This window comes from Dipodomys merriami, unplaced genomic scaffold (assembly GCF_024711535.1).
Source record: "Dipodomys merriami isolate MVZ:Mamm:240054 unplaced genomic scaffold, mDipMer1.0.p SCAF_26, whole genome shotgun sequence".
NCBI classification, from domain to species: Eukaryota; Metazoa; Chordata; class Mammalia; order Rodentia; family Heteromyidae; genus Dipodomys; species Dipodomys merriami.
Genome location: NW_027204048.1, coordinates 11,684,172 through 11,704,594, shown reverse-complemented (window position 1 = coordinate 11,704,594; position 20,423 = coordinate 11,684,172). Strand labels below are relative to the sequence as shown.

Here is a 20,423-nt window from a genome sequence, read left to right as displayed (position 1 = left end):
CCTTCCCAGCCTACAATCAATGATTTAAAAAAAAAAAAACCTATTAGAGGATTGTAAAGAGAATTTTAAATTTTAGTATATGCCCCAGCATCTAGCCGGAGCAACCTTATGAAAATGTAACCATTTCCATCCTTCCTTCCTTCCTTTCTTTCTTTCTTCCTTCTTTCCTTCCTTCCTTCCTTCCTTCCTTCCTTCCTTCCTTCCTCCCTCCCTCCCTCCCTCCCTCCCTCCCTCCCTCCCTCTCTCTCTCTCTCTCTCTCTCTCTCTCTCTCTCTCTCTCTCTCTCTTTCTTTCTTTCTTTCTTTCTTTCTTTCTTTCTTTCTTTCTTTCTTGATCTGTTGTGGGGCTTGAACTCAGGGCCTAGGTGTTGTCCCTGAGCTCTTTTGGTCAAGCTGAGTGTTGTAACACTTTGAGCCACAGCTTCACTTCCAGTTTTCTGGTGGAGATAAGAGTTTCATAGGCTTTCCTGCCCAGGCTAGCTTTAAATTGTGACCCTCAAATTTTAGCCTCCTGAGTAGCTAAGATTACAGGCACAAGCCCCCAGCACCCAGCTCTTCCCTTCTTTAGAGAGAAGCACTTCAGTAGCTTCCCAATGCACCTGTGAACTAAAAATTAAAATCCAGGCTCACAGCACCTTGAAGAATTTCAGCTCCTCCCTGTCTCTGCCACACTTGGGTTTGCATAGTCCCTATCAGTTTCCAAAGTGGCAGGCTCTGCCTGTGCTGTCTCATTTGCCTAGTTTTCTCTTGTTTCAGTCTCCTTTTATCCAAGCCCCCCTGGCTGCACAGTGAGCCCCTCCAATTCCAGAAGACTGCTCCCTACCTCTTGCCTACATCGCACCTGTATTCCTTTATTCTACCACGTTGGCACTTAAACTTTAAGCTAGCATTAATCCACACAGCAACTCATCTGTCTCTGTACTTATCATTTCTACCCAGGCAGGCTTCATGGCTATTCTGCTTACCTCCTTTCAGTGTGTGCCATGTGCCAAGCTTTTGGTTTTAATTTATTTTTATTCTACTTTTGTGCCCGTTTGGGGGCTTGAACTCAAGGCCTGGACACTGTCCCTGATCTATTTACTACCTGAGCCACAGCTCTGTATCTCTCTATCTGGCTTTTTTGGTGGTTTATTGGAGATAAGAATTGTATAGATGTTCCTGTCCAGGCTGGCTTTGAACCATAATCCTCAGATCTCAGCTTCCTGAGCAGCGAGGATTACAGCTGTGGGCCACCCTGGCAAATGGTAGGTTTTGAATAAATCTATAGTGAATGAAAGACAAACTCTGTGGTTCCCTCTAACAATGGCCTCTTCCTTAGATGAGTACTCCATCTTGATCAGTGGCAGGCTGCTGTGGCACATGCCGGTCATGAAGCACAAATATAGGAGGATCACAGTCCAGGCTGGCCCAAGATAAAGTAAGAACCCATCTTGAAAATAACCAACACATAAAGAACTGTTGAGTGGCTCAAGTGGTAGATTGCCTGCTAGCAAGCAGAAGCCCTGAGCAGCCCCACACACACACACACAAAATAGTAGCCACAGTACTCAGAAGGTGGAGGAGGCACAAGGATCTTAAGTTTGAGGACAGCATGGACAACCAGAGAGAGACTCTACCTTTAAAAAATAAAATAAATAGCCACTATTGCCACTAAATAAAATAGTAAATCAGAAACCAGAAACTGGTGGCTTGCCTGTAATCCTAACTCAGGAGGCTGAGATCTGAGGAACACGATTCAAAGCCAGCCTGAACAGGAAAGACTATGAGACTCTTATCTCTATTAACCACCTAAAAACCAGAAGTAGGGCTATGGCTCATAGTGGTAAAACATCAACCTTGAGCAAAAAAGCTCAGGGACAGTGCACAAGCCCTGAGTGCAACCCTACAATCAAAAAGAAAAAAAAAAAAAAAAAAACCAGTAAATCCTTTAGCAAATACAAGAGCTAGAGAAACGTCTCCTCTGCCACCTGCTCTTTTATGATAGAATGAGGAATAGAAAGGTTGGGTAACTAGAGTGACTATTGTTGGTTCCCTGAAGTGTGAACTGAGTTCCTCACTGCTTTGACCCAGGGTGGGTTGCTCCTTGGGCCTAGAAGAGCTGAAGGTTAACAGTGTCTTCAGGAGAGACTTCCTGCTGAACCTGTTTGGGAGGTGGTCCTGTTTGGATGTCTTCTCTACCACACTTCCGCTTCCCGGAGAGGTTGAATTGCTAACACAAATTCACTTTCAAAGGCTGAATAATTGGCCTCCTGAGAACTCACTTCTCCTGAGTTCATCCTGTTGGATTTCTTTTGTGCTCCCAGGCCTAAGCTGACCAGAGACTTCCTGACCTGCTTACAGCAGCAGGGTGTCTACTGCCCTGTGCCCCTCAGACTTGTGGGAATCTGTGACAAAGATTGCTTAGGATGGACTCAGTTCTTTGGGCAAGATCTCCTGTGCTTCCTGTGCAAAGAGACACTGCATTCATGGGAATTAGCGAAGTCCTTCAGTTTCACTAGTGAGGGAGAATATCCAGCAAAGAAGAACACGTGATCTGTGCATGAGGTGGTTGCATACAGGGGCAATTATTCTTCGTGAGGCCCTTAGAGATAATTGGGCCTAGAGCGTGCAATAGGAAAACTGGGACAAAGAAGTCATGGTATTCCTACTTAGCAGATAGGGGATGCATTTAAATGCTCAGACACAGATGGGTGCTAGTGGCTCTTAGCTGCTCAGAGGCTGAGATCTGAGGATCACAGTTCGAAACTAGCCTGTGCAGGAAGGTCCATGAGATTCTCATCTCCAACAAAGCATCGGAAAGCCGGCAGTGGAGCTGTGGCTTAAGTGATAGAGTGCCAGCCATGAGGGAAAAAGAAAAGCTAAGAGAAAGCAACAAAGTACATAGTAGAGTGTTGTCATTCTGTCCTTTGTGTGCAGTGGTATAGTCCTGTTAGGAAATGGAAGGCTGGAAGACTTTAGCTCATATGGCTAGACTCTCAACCACAATGTGTGGTGTTTTTGCTCTACTCACTGTCTTTAGCCAGGCTTTCTCAGCCTGGATACTGTTGACATTTGGGACTAAAAAACTCTGTGTTGGTGGTAGGAGGGCTTGTGTGTTTTAGAATATTTATTTATTTTTTAATTATTTATTTTTTTGTGTCCGGTTGTGGGGCCTGAACTCTGGGCCTGGGCACTGTCCCTCAGCTCTTCAGCTCAAGGCTAGTGCTCTACCACTTGAGCCACAGCGCCACTTCCAGCTTTTTTTTTTCTTTTTGCTTATGTGGTGCTGAGGAATCGAACCAGGGCCTCAGGCATGCAATGCAAGCGCTCTACCACTGAGCCACCTTCCCAGCCCCTGTTTTAGAATATTTAATAGCATCCCTTCTACCTACTAGACTCTCCTCACCCATCAGACCCTTCCCTCCCAGTAATGACTACCATAAATATCTACAGACCAGATGATATCTAGAGAGCAAACCTGCTCTCAGATTAGTGCTCCCTTACTTGTTTCCTACTAAGCATCTCTTTCCTGGTGAGCACATTCATTTTTATATATTTCCAAACCAATTATCATTTGGACAGAAGGTTAGTTTCCTTGAGAAGCTAAAGTCTCATAATAGGATGTTATGAATCTAGATGACATGAATGATTTTTTTTTTTTAATGCCAGTATCTCTATTTCACTTGATGCAAAAGAATTTCCAGGAAGTCCCACATGCTTCCTAAGGCTGAACACAGGTGCCCTCTGACAGGGCACTAAGCTTAATAGGAGGTAACTCTATAGATAAAAGACCATGTTGGCATCCGTTGGGTGGCTTCACCGTCTCTCTTTGAATGCATGGGAATTTGGTCAGGAAGCTATTGGATTGGTATTGGGTGGGTCCAAATTGTAGACTGGACAGGGGAAGAGGATAAAGGACTCTTTCACCCTTTGATTCCTGAGAGGAAGTTAGCTTAGAGAGGACGTAGCCCAGGGGGCAGGCCACGTTGGTTTGACATTCTGATAGCGATGCCTCCTCTGAGGCTCTGACTTCGCCGCTGCCTGGCAGGTTCTGTTTATTTTTCCATGCAGCCATCTGTAGGCGATGGAGATTGTAGCACACTATATCTCTCGCATTCACCTGGTGTCTCCATTCTCATAACTAAGTGTAGATGCATGATCAATATTATTGAGGCCTTTACTCTCAATGTGGCTTATAAGTTGAACATTGAATACATTTTTTTTTATTATGTCTACACCTGACTTAAAGACCGAAGCATTTTAACTGGTCCCTGTGAGTTTCTTTCTTGGCCTGCTCAGTCTAACGCATGCACAGTCATCAAGAATGTGCTTGTTGATGCTTTTCAGCCCTTAGCCCGTCCTAGTAAGCACCTAATGATTAAACAGACAGGGGCACCCTACTCCAGGCCCCAAGACTGGGGTGGGGGGTGTCTCCCTGTACTCATCTCCATCACTTGCCTTTCCTACTCACTGTCATCATTTACCTGCGCCTCAAACCTTGGTTCCAGGGCACTGTATTCTGTCCCAGCCACTTCCTGGCATACTGTCTCAGTGATTTGATAATGTGCCTTTGTGAATGACCTCACTCCTGTTAGGTTGGCATTTGACTCCCAACTGGCCTATAATATTATCTCGTTTGATTGCTTGGCAATAAAATTCTTCTCCTATTCATTCCCCAGAATAGGATCTTTTTCTGCAGGCAGTGAAGTTTTCAGTAAGTATTGTATAATTCAGGGAGAGGTGGAATCAGGCATGGTCTCCAGTGCTGTGTTTCTAGACATTCAGAAAATTCTCATAAACCCCACGGCAGCCCTCCAGCGCCCAGGATCTGGTTGGAATCTGGCCCTCACAGAATTCCAGATTCAGATACTTTCAGTGAGTGGTATTTTTGGCTACATGAAAGCAGGGATCGTTCTCTTAGTCCAAACAGGCTTGAAGAGTTAACAGTCTCTTTATAACCCACAAGGCTGTCAGAAAAACGATGACAAATTATTGGATTGTGTTGTGTTGTTGTTCTGTTCATGAACTCAGGGCCTGGGTGCTTGTCCTTGAGCTTTTTTTTTTTCTTTTTGCTCAAGGCTAGTGCTCTACCACTTTGAGCCACAGCTCCGCTACTGGTTAATTGGAGATCAGAGTCTCACTGACTTTCCTGCATGGGCTGGCTTTGAACCTTGACCTCAGATCTCAGTCTCCTGAATAGCTAGGATTATAGGCATGAGTCACCAACACTCAGATCAAGCTGTTGGGTTTTTTTTAAATTATAGTCTTAATCTGGGGAGGAAGGGGAAGCTGGAAAGTTCCTTTTCATGTATATCAGTGTCCAGCCAGGCTCTTCGGGAGTAGGATAGTTGCTCTGATTCACGAAGCCCCTTCTTCTCCAAAGTCCCAGCTTCCTTCTGGCCCCTTGTTCCTTGGTCCCTAGGTGTGAACTCACAGCTCAAGGTGGCAGCTAGTTCCAGCCATCACATATGGATTTCAGGTAGCAGGATGGAGGAAAGAACAAAGAAGGGAGGTCAAATCATTATTCCTGTGTGTTTGAAGGGAGATTCCAGAGGGTTGCTTCGTAGCATTTCGGTCTATTTCCACACTAACAATAAAGAAGGTTAGAGACATAGGAGAATATAGGAGAATGTGTACCAAGGAGTATCTGGCTACGTGTGCTATGCTGTTTACCTTCGTGCCATGCCCACTGTCATCCACGTTCATTTCTCTTCATGTATTTTGCTTTGTGAATAGTGACTTCTTGTGGTAGTTTAAAAAAATGTGATGGGCTGGGAAGGTGGCTCAGTGGTAGAGCATTTGCCTTGCATGCCAGAGGCCCTGGGTTCGATTCCTCAGCACCAGATAAGCAAAAAGAAAAAAGCCGGAAGTGGCGCTGTGGCTCAAGTGGTAGAGTGCTAGCCTTGAGCTGAAGAGCTGAGGGACAGCGCCCAGGCCCAGAGTTCAGGCCCCACGACTGGACCAAAAAAAAAATAATAATAATAATCAAAAAGTGTATACTGCATACCAGGACTGCATCTGTCTACCCTTCCTCCCCATTTCTGTGTCCCCCTCTCCTGCCCCCCACCAAAAAAAGAAAAGAAAAATCAAACACTACCAACAACAATAAATGTGATGTAAAAATTTACTAAGTGTGAAGCACAAACTAACAATCACTTATAACTTCACACTAGTATTTCACAAACAGTAACTTTGAGACATTATAATTGTTTTCAAAGTTTATACACTATATAGTTGTATATTCCTTCAGTGAATTTTTTTTTTGTTTTTTTGTTTGTTTTTGTCGGTTGTGGGGCTTGAACTCTGGGCCTGGACACTGTCCCTCAGCTCTTCAGCTCAAGGTAGCACTCTACCACTTGAGCCACAGTGCCACTTCTAGTTTTCTGAGTGGCTTATTAGAGATAAGAGTCTCATGACCTTGCCTGCCCAGGCTGGCTTTCAACCACAATCCTCAGATCTCAGCCTCCTTAGTAGCTACAATTACAGGCATGAACCACCGGCACCCAGCTTCAGTGAAGATTTTTAAACATGTGCCTGTCTCACATCTTATTACATGGTATGGGGTTGAGAAAGGAGAGCATGATGGATGTTTTTTAAAAAATTAATTTGTTGGCTGGGAACAGTGGCTCATGCCTATAATCCTAGCTATTCAGGAGGTAGAGGTTGGGAGGATTGGTTTGAGGCCAGCCTACAAAAAAAGTAAGCAAGGGCTGGGAAGGTGGCTCAGTGGTAGAGTGCTTGCCTTGCATGCATGAGGCCCTGGGTTCAATTCCTTAGTACCACATAAGCAGAAAAAGCTGGTAGTGGCTCTATGGCTCGAGTGGTAGAGCACTAACCTTGAGCTGAAGGGTTGAGGGACAGTGCCCAGGCCCAGAGTTCAGGCCCCATAACCGACAAAATTAATTAATTAATTAATTAAAATAAAGTAAGCAAGACAAAATAAACCAGGCATGGTAGTGCATGCTTGTGATCCCAGCTGCTCAGAGGGCCAAGTGGCCTTTACACCTGCAGTTCCAGCTACTAGGGAGGCCTTGGGTAAGAGGAGGATGGTGGTCTGAGGCCAGCCTGAGACCATGTCTGAAAAAAAACCAAAATAAATAGGGCTGAGGCTATTGTTGAAGTGAAAGAGCAGGTGTGAGTCTGAGGTCAAACTCCAGTACTGTCAGTCAATCAACAAACTTGTTGTATTGAGAATGCTTTGTGTCTGACACAGAATGATAAGACATCCCCATAGGTAGTAAGTTGTGAAGTGTTTATGTTAGCATCTACCAGTGCACATATAAAGATGGGCTGGAAAACAGGAATAAGAAATGTTTTATGTGATTCTGGAATCACCGGTACTATAGCTAACTGTGTAATTGACAACTTTGAGAATATATCTGGGCTTTTCCATTGTTGGAGGAAGAAGCCTGGGTTTACACTTGATGACTGGGATGTAATCAAGCCTAATCAAGCCCGGTGTGGTTAAATTCTAACTTCTGGTGTCCACGGGGAAAAGTCCAGAGTTTATCTGAGGAGGCCTGAACATGACCCAGGCCTTTGGCCATTGCTACAAGGTGAATTTGAAAAACAACCAAGAATGGACTAGTTAGGTGTGACCAGAGTGGTACAGTGTTCTGTTGTGTTGGGACTCAGCTGGCTCACCGTTTCGAAAAGTAGCTCTGTGAAGGAAACAACTCGGGATTTCCTTCACAGGAGACATTCTCTTCATTCTATAGCCTATGACTTTAAAAAATATGTTTATTCACAAGCATGTACTCCGTATTTAGCGAGGGGTCTGCTTTATTGATTCTCCAGGGCTCGCTCAGCAGTGGTGGTCTACTGTGATCCACATCAGCTGAGTGCTGGTTCCCTGCTAGGCACTGGCCAAGAAGGTTCTGGAGCCCAGGAGAACAGTGGCTGATTGTAGGCCTGCTTTTCCTCAGGTGACAGGAGCCTCTTTTCATGCTCAGATGGCCGGCAGGGCAAGACAGAGTGTCTCTGTGAAGATGATGCGCACATTGCTGGCTTTATTTGCATTCCTGGCCAAAAAGAAAAAAAAAAAACTGGAGTGAAGGGCACACGGGGGGGGGGGGGGGGGTTGTTGTTGTTGGTTTTTTTTTTTTTTTTTTTTTTCCAGAAGACTCCTGGCTCCTTCCTGTTCACAGCAAGAAAGCAGGGAATGGCTGGACAGCTGAGCAGGCTGGGGGGGGGGGGGGGCGGGGAGGGGAGGCGAGCTACAGTGAGCCTTCATTGGTGAGAACTCAGCCTATGGCATTGAGCAGGGCCGGCCCAGGGTACGTGAACATCGACAGGCTTTTCCTTATGGGGTGAGAACCCGGGTGTCCCAGGCAGGATCTACTGGCCAGGACACTCTACACATGGTAGGAAAGGAAAGCCCAGACAGTCCAAGGATTTGGGACCCCCAATTCTGCACGTCAGCCAGCCGGTGAGATCTTTCTGTTCTTTCTTTGCTTAGGGAATGTCAGACAGCCCTGCAAACAGGTCTGGCTGCATATTTTGAGTGAGCGTGCTCTCCATGTGGAGTTGGAAGTGAGCTCAGGGACCGAGCGTGGAAAGTCACATTCTATCTGCCTGAGCACAAGTTTCCAGGCACGAGGGTCTGGATGGACTCTGGCTGAAATTAGACATTCGGAGGTGTACAGCCTTTTGTTTGTTTGTTTGTTTTTCAAATAGAATTCACTGCCCACCAGCTCTAGAGTGAAAACCTCATGCCTCCCTTCTAGCGGCTACAACAGTTCAATCCTGTTTTATTGTTCTTCATGTTTTGGATTGGGAGCTGTGTGTGTGTGTGTGTGTGTGTGTGTGTGTGTGTGTGTGTGTGTGTGTGTGTGTGTCTGTGTCTGTGTCTGTGTCTGTGTCTAGTAGATTAGGCAAGTGTTCTACCACTGAGCAACAATCCTCTTTTCCCTAATATTTTTACTTGAAACACAAAGAATAAGTGCCCTTACTTGTCCTCTGTTTGTTCCTCTTTTTGGTACTTTTCAGGATTCAACTTTAGAGGCAAGAGCCCTCTGCTCTCCATCAGCTATAGTGTCAGCCGTGGGGGAATGGGTACGGGGGGAGTTACCATCTAGGGGCACAGGGACAGATGGCTTACATTTTTGCTCCCTGCTTTTAGGCAGAGCTTGCTGGTGTGGCTCTAGGAAAACACATTACCTAATCCTGTAATTTAAACAAACGAAATGGCTTTGCTTTTAAAATTGAAATGCATAGCTCTGGTCAGCAGCAGCAGCCAGGCTTGTGCTTTGAAAGGTTCCTGTGTTTCCTTTTTTTAAATGTTTGGTTTAGCCAGAAGTAGCCTTTACTAAAAGGCCACATGATCTGTGATTGAAGCTCAGCCTTACCTTAGCTTTCTCGTCTGTGGAGATGGATCATAACCAGGTGTTTCTTGAAATAGTGGGTGTTTTGTCAAAAAGATTTTTTTTAAAACTCAGAGTGCAGAACACTTTCCTTTCTTGGTTATTGGGTGTGTGTGTGTGTGTGTATCTGTGTCTGTGCCTGCCTGCATGCGTGTGTACATGTGTGCTTGTCTTTCTTCAGTTTGTCCTGGGGCTTGAACTCAGGGCCTGGTTACTGGTTACTGTTCCTGAGCTTTTTGGCTCAAGGCTAGCACTTTATCACTTGAGTCACAGCTCCATTTCTGGCTTTTTAGTAGTTAATTGGACATAAGACACGTTCAAGGACTTCCCTGTCCAGGCTGGTTTTGAACCTTGATCATCCATCAGATCTCAGCCTCCTGAGTTGCTAGGATTACAGGCATGAGCCACCCACTCTGGCCTTTTCTTGTTTTTAAGAGGGGGACATAGAGTTGAAGTCTGTCCTTTGAATTTTAGCACCCTGGCAGCCAAGGTAGTAGAGATTCTGACACAGAGTCTGTTCCATCTTCCTGGCAAGAAGGTGTCACAGAGCACAAGAGAATCCTGTGGAGATAGGTACCCAGTGGCTCTCCTGCAGAATGGGGACTTAGGGGAGAGGGAAGTGGCACCATGTGCATACTAGGCCTCATGGGTCTGCTCTGACCTATTACTGTGTTAGTTTACTGCTGATAGCATTTTATGTCCCAGATAACAGTTTGTAAATCAGGAATTGGGAGGTGGGGGGCGGGGTCAGGGGTGGGCTGGTCCTGGGCTTACACTCAAGGCCTGGGTGTTATCCCTGAGCTTTTGTGCTTAAGGCTAGTATTCTACCACATGAGCCACAGCTCCTCTTCTAGCTCTTTTAATGGTTAATTGGAGAGAAGACTGTAACAGACTCTTGTCCCAGCTGGCTTCCAGCTACTGTCCTTAGATCTCAGTCTCCTGAGTAGTTAGGATTACAGCTATGAGCCACCAGCTCCTGGCGTAGAGACCATAAAGTACAAGAAACTGTGTGTGTGTGTGTGTGTGTGTGTGTGTGTGTGTGTGTGTGTGTGTGTATACAGTGTGTGTGTGTGTGTGTGTGTACATGTGCATGGAACCAGGATTTAAACTCAGGGCTTTGCTCTACCACCAGTGTTCCACCACATGAGCCAAACCTCTAGTCTGGCATTTTACTGGTTAATTGGAGATGAAGTCTCTTGGACTTTTCTACCCAGGCTCACTTCAAACCTCATTCCTTCAGGCAGGTCTCAACCAGCTATTCAAAAATAACTGGGATTGCAGAAGGCTACTACTGGTATCTGGATCTTTGAAGCCTTAGTAAATGAATTCTCTTAAATATATTTAGGAAGGACTTACCAAAGTGTTTGGCTCTTAAAAATCTTTGCCTCATTACATTATTTAACTTTGTGAATTAAATTCTTGCAGCTCCATATTTTTTTAAGGGAAATCTGAAAGATCAGAGAAGTCTGTTAAGTTCCCAGCTAAGTTTTAGATTGGGGATTAAAACATAGATCTATCACTCTTAAATTTTTACCAGCTGACTATGCTACAACGTATATAATTTGTTTGTTTTTGTTTTTTGTTTTTACCAAAATGCATAATGCATAGCCAGGTGGCTCACACCTATCATCCTAGCTAGTCAGGAAGCTGAGATCTGAGGATCAAGGTTCAAAGCCAGCCTCGGGCAGAAAAAAAAAATCCATAGAGACTCTTACCTCTGATTAATAACTGGGGAGCTGGAGGCATGGCTCCAGTGGTAGAACATCAGCCATGAGCAAAAAAATAAAAAAGTCTAGCAAGTGCTAGACCCTGAGTTCAAGCCCCCATCAGTACTGGCACCCAAAAGGTACATAATTATTTTCTCTCTTTTAGAAAAAGCAGATGTTGTGAATGGAGACCATGACAAGGAGCAGAAAGGCCCTTACTGTGTGGAAACCCCCTATGGTTATCAGCTAGACTTGGATTTCGTCAAATACGTGGATGACATACAGAAGGGCAACACCATCAGGAAAGTGAACATCCAAAAGAGGCGGAAGCCACCTGTGCCATGCCCGGATTCCAGAACCACGCCGGGCCAGCCAGGCTTTTGGACTTCCACTGAATCGCTTTCATCCTCCAACAGTGATGACAACAAACAGAGTCCCAACTTTCTCCTAGGCAGAAGCCTAGTCACATCAACCCCCGTCCCACGGCCACCTGCCCCGCTAGAGACCTCACCCACGTTCCTTACCGTCCCAGAAAGTCGCCAGCTGCCCCCGCCCTCCCCACAGCTCCCCAGGCACAACCTTCATGTCACCAAGACCCTGATGGAGACCCGGAGAAGACTCGAACAGGAGAGGGTCACCATGCAGATGACACCGGGCGAGTTCAGAAGGCCCCGGCTGGCTAGTTTTGGAGGCATGGGCTCCACCAGCTCTCTCCCCTCTTTTATGGGTTCTGGAAGCCACCATCCTGCCTTGCAGCTTCAGAACGGATACCAAGGCAATGGGGATTATGGCAGCTATGCCCCAGCGGCAGCTACCACCTCCTCCATGGGCAGTTCCATCCGCCACAGCCCCCTGAGCTCAGGGATCTCCACTCCTGTGACCAACGTGAGCCCCATGCACCTGCAGCACATCCGTGAGCAGATGGCCATCGCCCTGAAGCGCCTGAAGGAGCTTGAAGAGCAGGTGCGAACCATCCCTGTCCTCCAGGTCAAGATCTCGGTCTTGCAAGAGGAGAAGCGGCAGTTGGCCTCGCAGCTGAAAACGCAGCAGGCCGCCTGGCAGGACGATGCGTGCGGGGTGCGGAAACGTTCCTACAGCGCAGGGAATGCCTCCCAGCTCCAGCTCCTCTCCCGGGCCCGGAGGGGCGGCGGGGAGCTGTACATCGACTATGAAGAGGAAGAGATGGAGAGCGTGGAGCAGAGCACACAGAGGATCAAGGAGTTCCGACAGCTCACCGCCGACATGCAGGCGCTGGAGCAGAAGATCCAAGACAGCAGCTGCGAGGCCGCCTCAGAGCCCAGGGCGAATGGGCAGTACCAGCCTCCAGAGCGTCGATCGGTGGCGGTGGGGGGCGACGGGAGCATGAATGACATCATCGTGTACCAGAGGGGCTCCAGATCCTGCAAGGATGCGGCGGTGGGAACAGTCACAGAGACGAGGAACTTGGGGGTCAGTGTGACAGAGGCCATGCTGGGAGTGACGACGGAAGCGGACAAGGAAATCGAGCTGCAACAGCAGACCATCGAGGCCTTGAAAGAGAAGATCTACCGTCTGGAGGTGCAGCTGAAAGAAACCACCCACGACCGGGAGATGACTAAACTCAAACAGGAGCTACAGGCTGCGGGATCCAGGAAGAAAGTGGACAAGGCCACGATGGCCCAGCCCCTGGTCTTCAGCAAGTTGGTGGAAGCCACGGTGCAGACCAGAGACCAAGTAGTGGGCAGTCACGTGAGCACAGTGGACACGTGTGTTGGAACCGCCTTGCAGACGAGTAGCATAGGCATCTCCTGCCAGCCCGAGTGCCGGAGTCAAATGGTGGGTCTCGAGCTGCCCATGAACTGGTGGATTGTGAAGGAGAGGGTGGAAATGCACGATCGATGCACGGGAAGGTCAGTGGAGACCCGAGACCAGAGTGTGGGTGTGGAAGTCAGCGTCTGTGAAACGGGCAGCAACACGGAGACGTCTGGCAGCGACCTGACGAGCCTCCAGACAAACCTGCACCTCAAGGATGTGCGGTCCATTGGCTGTGGGGATTGTTCTGTCCATGTGACTGTCTGCTCTCCCAAGGAGTACACCTCACGCAGCGTGGCCACGGAGGCCGTGGGCCAGGTGGAAGTTGCTGTCATGGCCATGCCTCATACCACGAGCCAGCACACCAGTACGGCTTTGGGCCAGGTAGACCAGTCCACCAGCACCGACACGGCCACCCTTGTAGACTCCTGCACCAACACGTTCCTCAGTACTTGGGACAAGCAGACCAACACCCAGATAGTGGAGATGCGGACGGTGGCTGTAGGAGAAGGCCGAGTCAAAGACATCAACCCTTCCACCAAGACAAGGTCGGTGGGGGTTGGGACAATGCTTTCTGGCAGTCCAGAGTTGGACAGACCATCCACTGTGAAGACCAGAGAGTCAGGTGTGGGGCAGATAAATATTCACGACAACTACCTGGTTGGTCTCAAAATGAGGAACATAGCATGTGGGTCGCCACCGTTGACTCTGGGGCCAACAGGCAGCCGGAGGAGCGTAGGTGTTGGGGATGAACCTATAGGGGAGCTCCTCCTGGAGGGCCCCGAACCCCAGGTTGCATCTGGAATGATGACCGGCTTGGATCACTACATCGAGCAGGTGCAGAAGCTGCTGGCTGAGCAGCAGACGCTGCTGGCGGCCAACTACAGTGAACTGGCAGAAGCTTTCGGGGAGCCTTACTCACAGATTGGCTCCCTCAACTCCCAGCTCATGAGCACCCTGTCCTCCATCAACTCTGTCATGAAGTCTGCAAGCACCGAAGAGCTCAGGAACTCCGACTTCCAGAAAACCAATCCGGGTAAAGTCACAGGTAAGTGGCCGCACCCAGAGGGACCTGGGAATGACAAGGTTGATGGAAGTGCGTTTTCTGGGTGCTGTAACTAGGTTCCCCAGACTGGGAAATGTACAAAGAATAAAGGTTTTTACTAAGTAAGCTCTTGGTTGTGGAGGCTGGCAAGTCCAAAGCATGACCCTGGCATACGGTGGGCCTTTTGGTTCCATCATCAAAAGGTCAGGGCATCATGTGTGGAAGACAAAGCAGATGTAACAGCCCTGCTGTAATGGTTGTACTCCTATAGTTGTGTTGATCCATTCATGCTCACGTAGACAGTGAGATGCAGTGTGTAGCCCATGAATGGATGGGGTAGGATGGGAAAGAATGTCTTTCTAGGAAGTAAGGATTTTTTTTTAATCTTCTGGGACAATTTTTTTGGGAGTCATGGAGAAAATTTGACAATGGTAATGGATAGAATGAAAACCAAAAATACCTAAGAGCTCTACTGTTTTCCACTGTGGTAGTTTCCTTACCCTCTGACTGGAGAAAACCTAGTATTGGCTGGCCCAGGGGTTTAGTTTTCTATGATGCTTTATGGTGGTCTATCATTTTATATAGAACACTTCTCCTTCTAAGAATGCTATCCTATCTGTATCCATAATTAGCAGTATGTCTCCAATGCATAAAATGTTTGCAGTTAATTTTGTGTATGTATGGTGCTGGTTTGGGGGCTTGAACTCAGGGCCTGGGCTCTGTCCCTGAGCTCTTTTTCTCAAGGCTAGTGGTCTAGTACTTTGAGCCAAAACAACCACTTGTGATTTTCTTGTGGATAATTGGAGATAAGTGCCTCACGGACTTTCCTGTCCAGGCTGGCTTCGAACCTCGATCCGCAGATCTCTCTCCTGAGTAGCTAGGATTTACAGGTGTGAGCCATCAGCTTAGTTAAAATTTTTATGAGGGAAGAGAGATTTTTCTCAATTCGTTACCACAACGAATAATCATGAAATTCCTACTCTACTTCCAATATAGGGACAGGCTCAGAGGACAGTTCCATGAGCAAAACCTGGTCCTTTCCTCCTGGTGCACAAATGACAGACAGGGGACCAATGGCAGGCTAGAAGGTGGAAAGTACTAGGAAGATTATGTCTGCAGATCTGGGGGTAGGAGAGTCGATTAGCTTGGCAGGGGCTGTTTGCAATAAGGGATTCAAGCAAGAATTCTGAAAGCAAATGTCTCTTCCCTCTACTCATTTTGATAGACACATACATTTTTAGTCTTTCTCATTCTGTTCATTCCACTATATGTTGGGAATCCCTGCTCACCTCTGCATTATTTTTTATGTTTTAATTGAAGCTAACCACCGAGAAATTCCCCTGGCGATTTTAGTTATAATCACTTTCCTTGGTGCCAGCTGCTCTGTGTATCTAAAAGTGCACCCAGTATCTCACCAAACCCTCCATTACTTTGTCAGCATCCATTTCTGGTATGCTAGTGACCTAATCCGGCCTGTTTCCTGTTACATTCTGAAAAGACAGTGATAAAAATGGACTGAAATAGGTTCTTTTTATATCTTCCTAGCTTTCTGCTTTCAAATCGGAACAACTATCAGTTTTTAGTACTGGTGCTATGGACTGATACGTTATTGTAGAATAAGACTGACCGCTGATATTTGGAGAGAGGGGTTGTCTTTTATTTTTGTGTGTTTGTTTTTTGGTTGGTTGGTCCATGGGGCTTGAATTCAGGGCGTAAGTGCTGTCCCTGCCTTTTTTTTCCCCTCAAGGCTAGTGCTTTACCACTTTGAGTTACAGCTTCACCTTCACTTTTTCTGATGATTAACAGGAGATAAGAGTCTCCCAGACTCTCCTGCCCAGCTTTGAACTGTGATCCTTAGATCTCAGCTTCCTGAGTAGCTAAGATTACAGGCATGAGCCACTTGTGTTGTGTGTGGGGGGGAGGGAGGTTGCCTTTTAAAATCAAAGTGGTGGCTGTATTTTAGCTACTCAGGAGGCTGAGATCTGAGTTTAAAGCCAGCCTGGGCAGAAAAGTCTGTGACACTCTTATCTCCAATTAACCAGCAAAAAGCTAGAAGTGGAGTTGTGGGCCAAGTGGTAGCACACCAACCTTAAGTAAATATGCTAAAGGACAAAGCCCAGACACCGAGTTCAAGCCCCAAAACCAGAAGAAAAAATAAAAGTCTAATAAATATCCAGGGTAGTTGTTACAGAATAAACAAGACTAAGATGATACCTGGACTAAAGCAAAATCTTCAGTAACTCTCGTATGTCTGATGTCTGCTTCCCCAGCCTTTAAAAAATCGTGATGTCAGATGTTGAAGTCAAAATAAAATTCCTGAATACCTCAAGACACTGAGGACCCAAGGGATCGTAAAAGCATTTTCCTCCCAGCCTTCCCCCCTCCTCCCCGACGGAGGTTTCTTATGTCACATTCTTGCCAGAAATATCCAGCCTTGGATTCGTTTGTGCCCACCCGCTTCCCTCCCGCCCCCCGGCCCAGAGAGACCAGGGTGAAACTTTCCGGGGCTTCTATTGTGCAGCTTTAACCCTATGAATGAACACCTAGCTAAAAGCCACAAGACCTACAAAGCATTCAGGAATGGCAGAATAAATACTTTTAGTGGCACAGGAATCCTAGTGGCAGCCCCCCACCCCCACCCGAACATACAGAACAGCTTGAGAGTATGTCTGTCATTCACATTACATTGGTCTTGTAGCCATGTTGCTCTAATGGGAGTAGGAGTCATTCAGGAAGTCAACCCGCTGTGTAGGGTTGTCTGTAGGCTACAAATTGAAGCAGCTTGATCTAGTAAGGCAAGATTCCTAACGCTACGAAGAATGAACGCAGCAGCATGCAGGCCAGGTTGCAGTACACACTTGATGATTCGGGGTGTTGCTTTCCATAGGGCAGGACCTGAATCTCTACCAAAAAGGAGTCATGGAGTACAGAAAGGTTTTCATTCATTCACACTTTCTTTACACACACACACACACACACACACACACACACACACACACACACACACACACACACACACACACACACACACACACACACACACACACACACACACACACACACACACACACACACACACACACACACACACACACACACACACACACACACACACACACACACACACACACACACACACACACACGGAACTTGGGTTTAACGTCTACCAAAGAGACTATAAATAACCAGTGTATGAACCTAAACCTAAATTTAGGCCCTGAAGCCAGACAGTCTGGTTCAGATTCTTTCTTGACCACTTAGGACAAGTTGTGTTTTTTCCCTCTCAGAGTCAGCATGCGGGTGGGTTTGGTGAGTCAGAGGACTAAAGAGCATCAGAGTCACCTGAAACACTGTGTCAGTGCTTGGTGAAGGCTGGCCAGCACTGGGGATTTTTGTTTTTGTTTTGTTTGGGGGGGGGGTGGTGGTAATTGTAGTTGCTGCTGTTTGTTTCTGTTGGTCCTGGGTCTTGAACTCTGGGCCTGGGCACTGTCCCTGAGCTCCTTTAGGCTCAAGGATAATGAACACTCTACCACTTGAGCCACTGTACCACTTCTGGCTTTTTTCTGTCTAAAGGACTTTGTTTCCCTTGGCTGGCATAGGCATGAGCTACCACACCCAGCTTGGCCAGCATTGTGACCACTTCCAGAAAGGGAAATGGGGATATAGAATAGCTGTCAACCTTTGACTTGGGCTGGGAATGTGGCTTAGTGGTAGAGTGCTTGACTAGCATGCTTGAAGCCCTGGGTTCCAATCCTCAATACCATATAAGCAGAAAAAGCTGGAAATGGTGCTGTGGTAGAGTGCTAGTCTTGAGCAAAAGAAGCTCAAGGACAGTGCTCAGGTTCTGAGTGCAAGCCCCAGGACTGGGGAAAAAAATGGCTTTGGGGGGATTTGTTTTGGTTTTGGGTGGTGGTCCTGAGGTTTTGACCTTTCTTAGCACTGCACCACTCTCTCTTTCTGCTTTTGGTCATTTGTTGAACAAGATTAAGGTCTCGTGGCCCTATTTAAACCTATGACACAGTTGGGTTAACAAGTACACAGCACCACCACACTCAATTTATTAGTTGAGATGGAGTCTTCAGAACTTTTTGTCCAGGCTGGCCTTGAACCGTGATCCTCTTGATCTCTACCTCCTAACATATGTGCCAGGGGCTTGAATTCAGGGCCTGGGCCCTGTTGCTGCTCTCTTTTGCTCAAGGCTGGTGCTTGAGCCACAGCTCCATTTCCAGCTCCATTTCCAGCTTTTTTTTTTTTTTTTTTGTCTGTCATGGGGCTTGAACTCTGGGCCTAGGTGTTGTCCCTCAGCTCTTCAGGTCAAGGCGAGCACTACCACTTGAGCCACAGCGCTACTTCCAGTTTTCTGGCGGTTTATTGGAGATAAGAGTCTTACAGCTTTTTTCTGCCCAGGCTGGCTTTAAACCGAGATCCTCAGATCTCAGCCTCCTGAGTAGCTAGGATTACAGGTGTGAGCCACTGGCACCTGTCCATTTCCAGCTTTTTTAATTATAGATAACTGTCTCATAATTTTCTGCCCAAGCTGACTTTGAACCATGATCCTCAGTTCTCAGCCTCCTGAAAAGCTAGTATTTAGGTGTGAGCCACTGGTGTCTTTTGTTTTTAATCCAAATATTGATCTTTATAATTCTTCATAAATCCTATGGCCTCTCCCCACACCCCAATTATTATGCCTCCCTAATTTATATCAAGATAAAGAAAATGTTACAGGTAAAAAAATGAGAAAACAAAGTAATTGTGATATATTTTTCAGCCCAGTGTCATTCTGTCAGTGTTAAAGCTTAAAACAAAGTTTGTTGGTGCCCAGCCCAGAGTTCTGTTTATGTTTCCTGGAGTTGAGAGTTTAGTCTGTCAATGGTATCACTTTTCAATATGCTAAACATTACTTTTAGCAGAGTCATAATGCCTAACACTCCAGTGCAATGTATTAAAATTATAACGGGAGTATGTGTTCATAAATGAACAGTTCAGAGGAGCATGAAACATAGTTGAAGCCTCCCTCCAGGACCTATGTAGTACGTGCATTGCAAGTATGCATGTATAGTTCTTTCTCTGTTCTTTTTTTCTTTTTTTTTTTTCAGTCCTAGGGCTTGAACTTAGGGCCTAGGTATGATCCCTAAGCTTTTGTGCTCAAAGCCAGAGCTCTACCACTTGAGTCACAACTCCCCTTTTACCTTTTTTGTTGCTTAATTGGAGATAAAGAGTCTCGGGGACTTCCTGCCTGAGTAGCTTTGAACCATGATCCTCAGATCTCAACCTCCTGAATAGCTAGGATTACAGGCCTGAGTTACCATCTCCCGGCCTTCTTCAAACCAAATGTGGATAATCTATAGTCTTCCTATGTACTTTTTTTTGTTCATTTAAATGGTCCCATTTTCCCCACAGTTTTAGAGACAATATTATGGCTTTGATGTAGCCAGAATTTGGTGCTAATCAAAGGCATAATTTAAAGTATTTTTCTAGCTTTGGTGGCTATTGCCTGTAATCGTAGCTACTCAGGAGGCTGAGGTCTAAGGATCAAGGTTAGAAGCCAGCCCAGATAGGCAGGAAAGTCCAGGAGACTCTTATCTCCAATTAACAAACAGAAATCCAGAGGTGGAGCTATAGCAGTAGAGCTCAAGTAGTAGCGTGCTAGCCTTGAACACAAAAGCTCAACGACAGCACCCAGGCCCTGAGTTCAAACCCCAGGACCAGCATGTGTGCACACACACAGCTACATCAAAGTCATGATATTGTCTCTAAAACTGCGAGAAAATGGAACCATTTAAATGAACAAAGTGAACACGTGAGCTTGCACGCATGCGTGTGTACCCTCCTCTCCCCTCCCCCCTATACACACACAGTGTTTTTCAGTTCCCAGTAGTGTGAGTTCAAAGTATTACTTTCTTTCATGGAATTAAAGTGTTCAGAGCAAACAAGTTCACACCTTCTTGTCTCAGCTAGGATTTCAAGCCTGGACCACCATACTTGACTAAGAGGAAATAAGTTTATTGCACCAAAAAACTTTAGGAAGTAATATTTATTTTTCCTATAAATGAATTGGGAGATTTTCATCTGAGAAGTAAGTAGATGGTTTGTTATGAATCCTCCTCCTTTTTCCTTCTAGAAACGAAGCGGGGCAGGGAGATGGGGGGGGGGTGGTGGTTGCAAATACTCTAAGAATATGCAACTGTCTCTAATCAAATGCAAATAGAACTTAACTGCCTGCCACACTGTTTATAGAAACCTAGTCATTCATACTCAAACAAAAGAACTGCTTCATAAATCAGCTTCTATATTTGCAGTGTTGGTTATCTTAGATTTGTTAAAAAGCTGATGATCTGGGCTGGGAAGGTGGCTCAGTGGTAGAGTGCTTGCCTAGCATGCATGAAGCCCTGGGTTTCATTCCTCAGTACCACATAAACAGAAAAAGCTGGAAGTGGCACAAAAGAAGTTCAAGGATAGTGCCCAGGCCCTGAGTTCAAGCCTCAGGACTAGCAAAAAAAAAAAAAAAAAAAAAAGAGCTTATGATTTAAAGTCATTCCCA

At 46.4% G+C, this 20,423-nt stretch overlaps 1 protein-coding gene across 3 annotated transcripts in view; it reads left to right on the top strand.

The window, feature by feature from the left end:
* Window positions 1–20,423, top strand: part of Kank1 (KN motif and ankyrin repeat domains 1) — a 184,909-nt gene that overhangs the window by 143,204 nt on the left and 21,282 nt on the right. For all 3 annotated transcript variants that reach the window (XM_070035683.1, XM_070035684.1, XM_070035682.1), the window contains exon 5: window positions 11,213–13,885. In XM_070035683.1, the coding sequence (XP_069891784.1) occupies window positions 11,213–13,885 (2,673 nt within the window). The remainder of the gene's footprint in view (window positions 1–11,212; window positions 13,886–20,423) is intronic.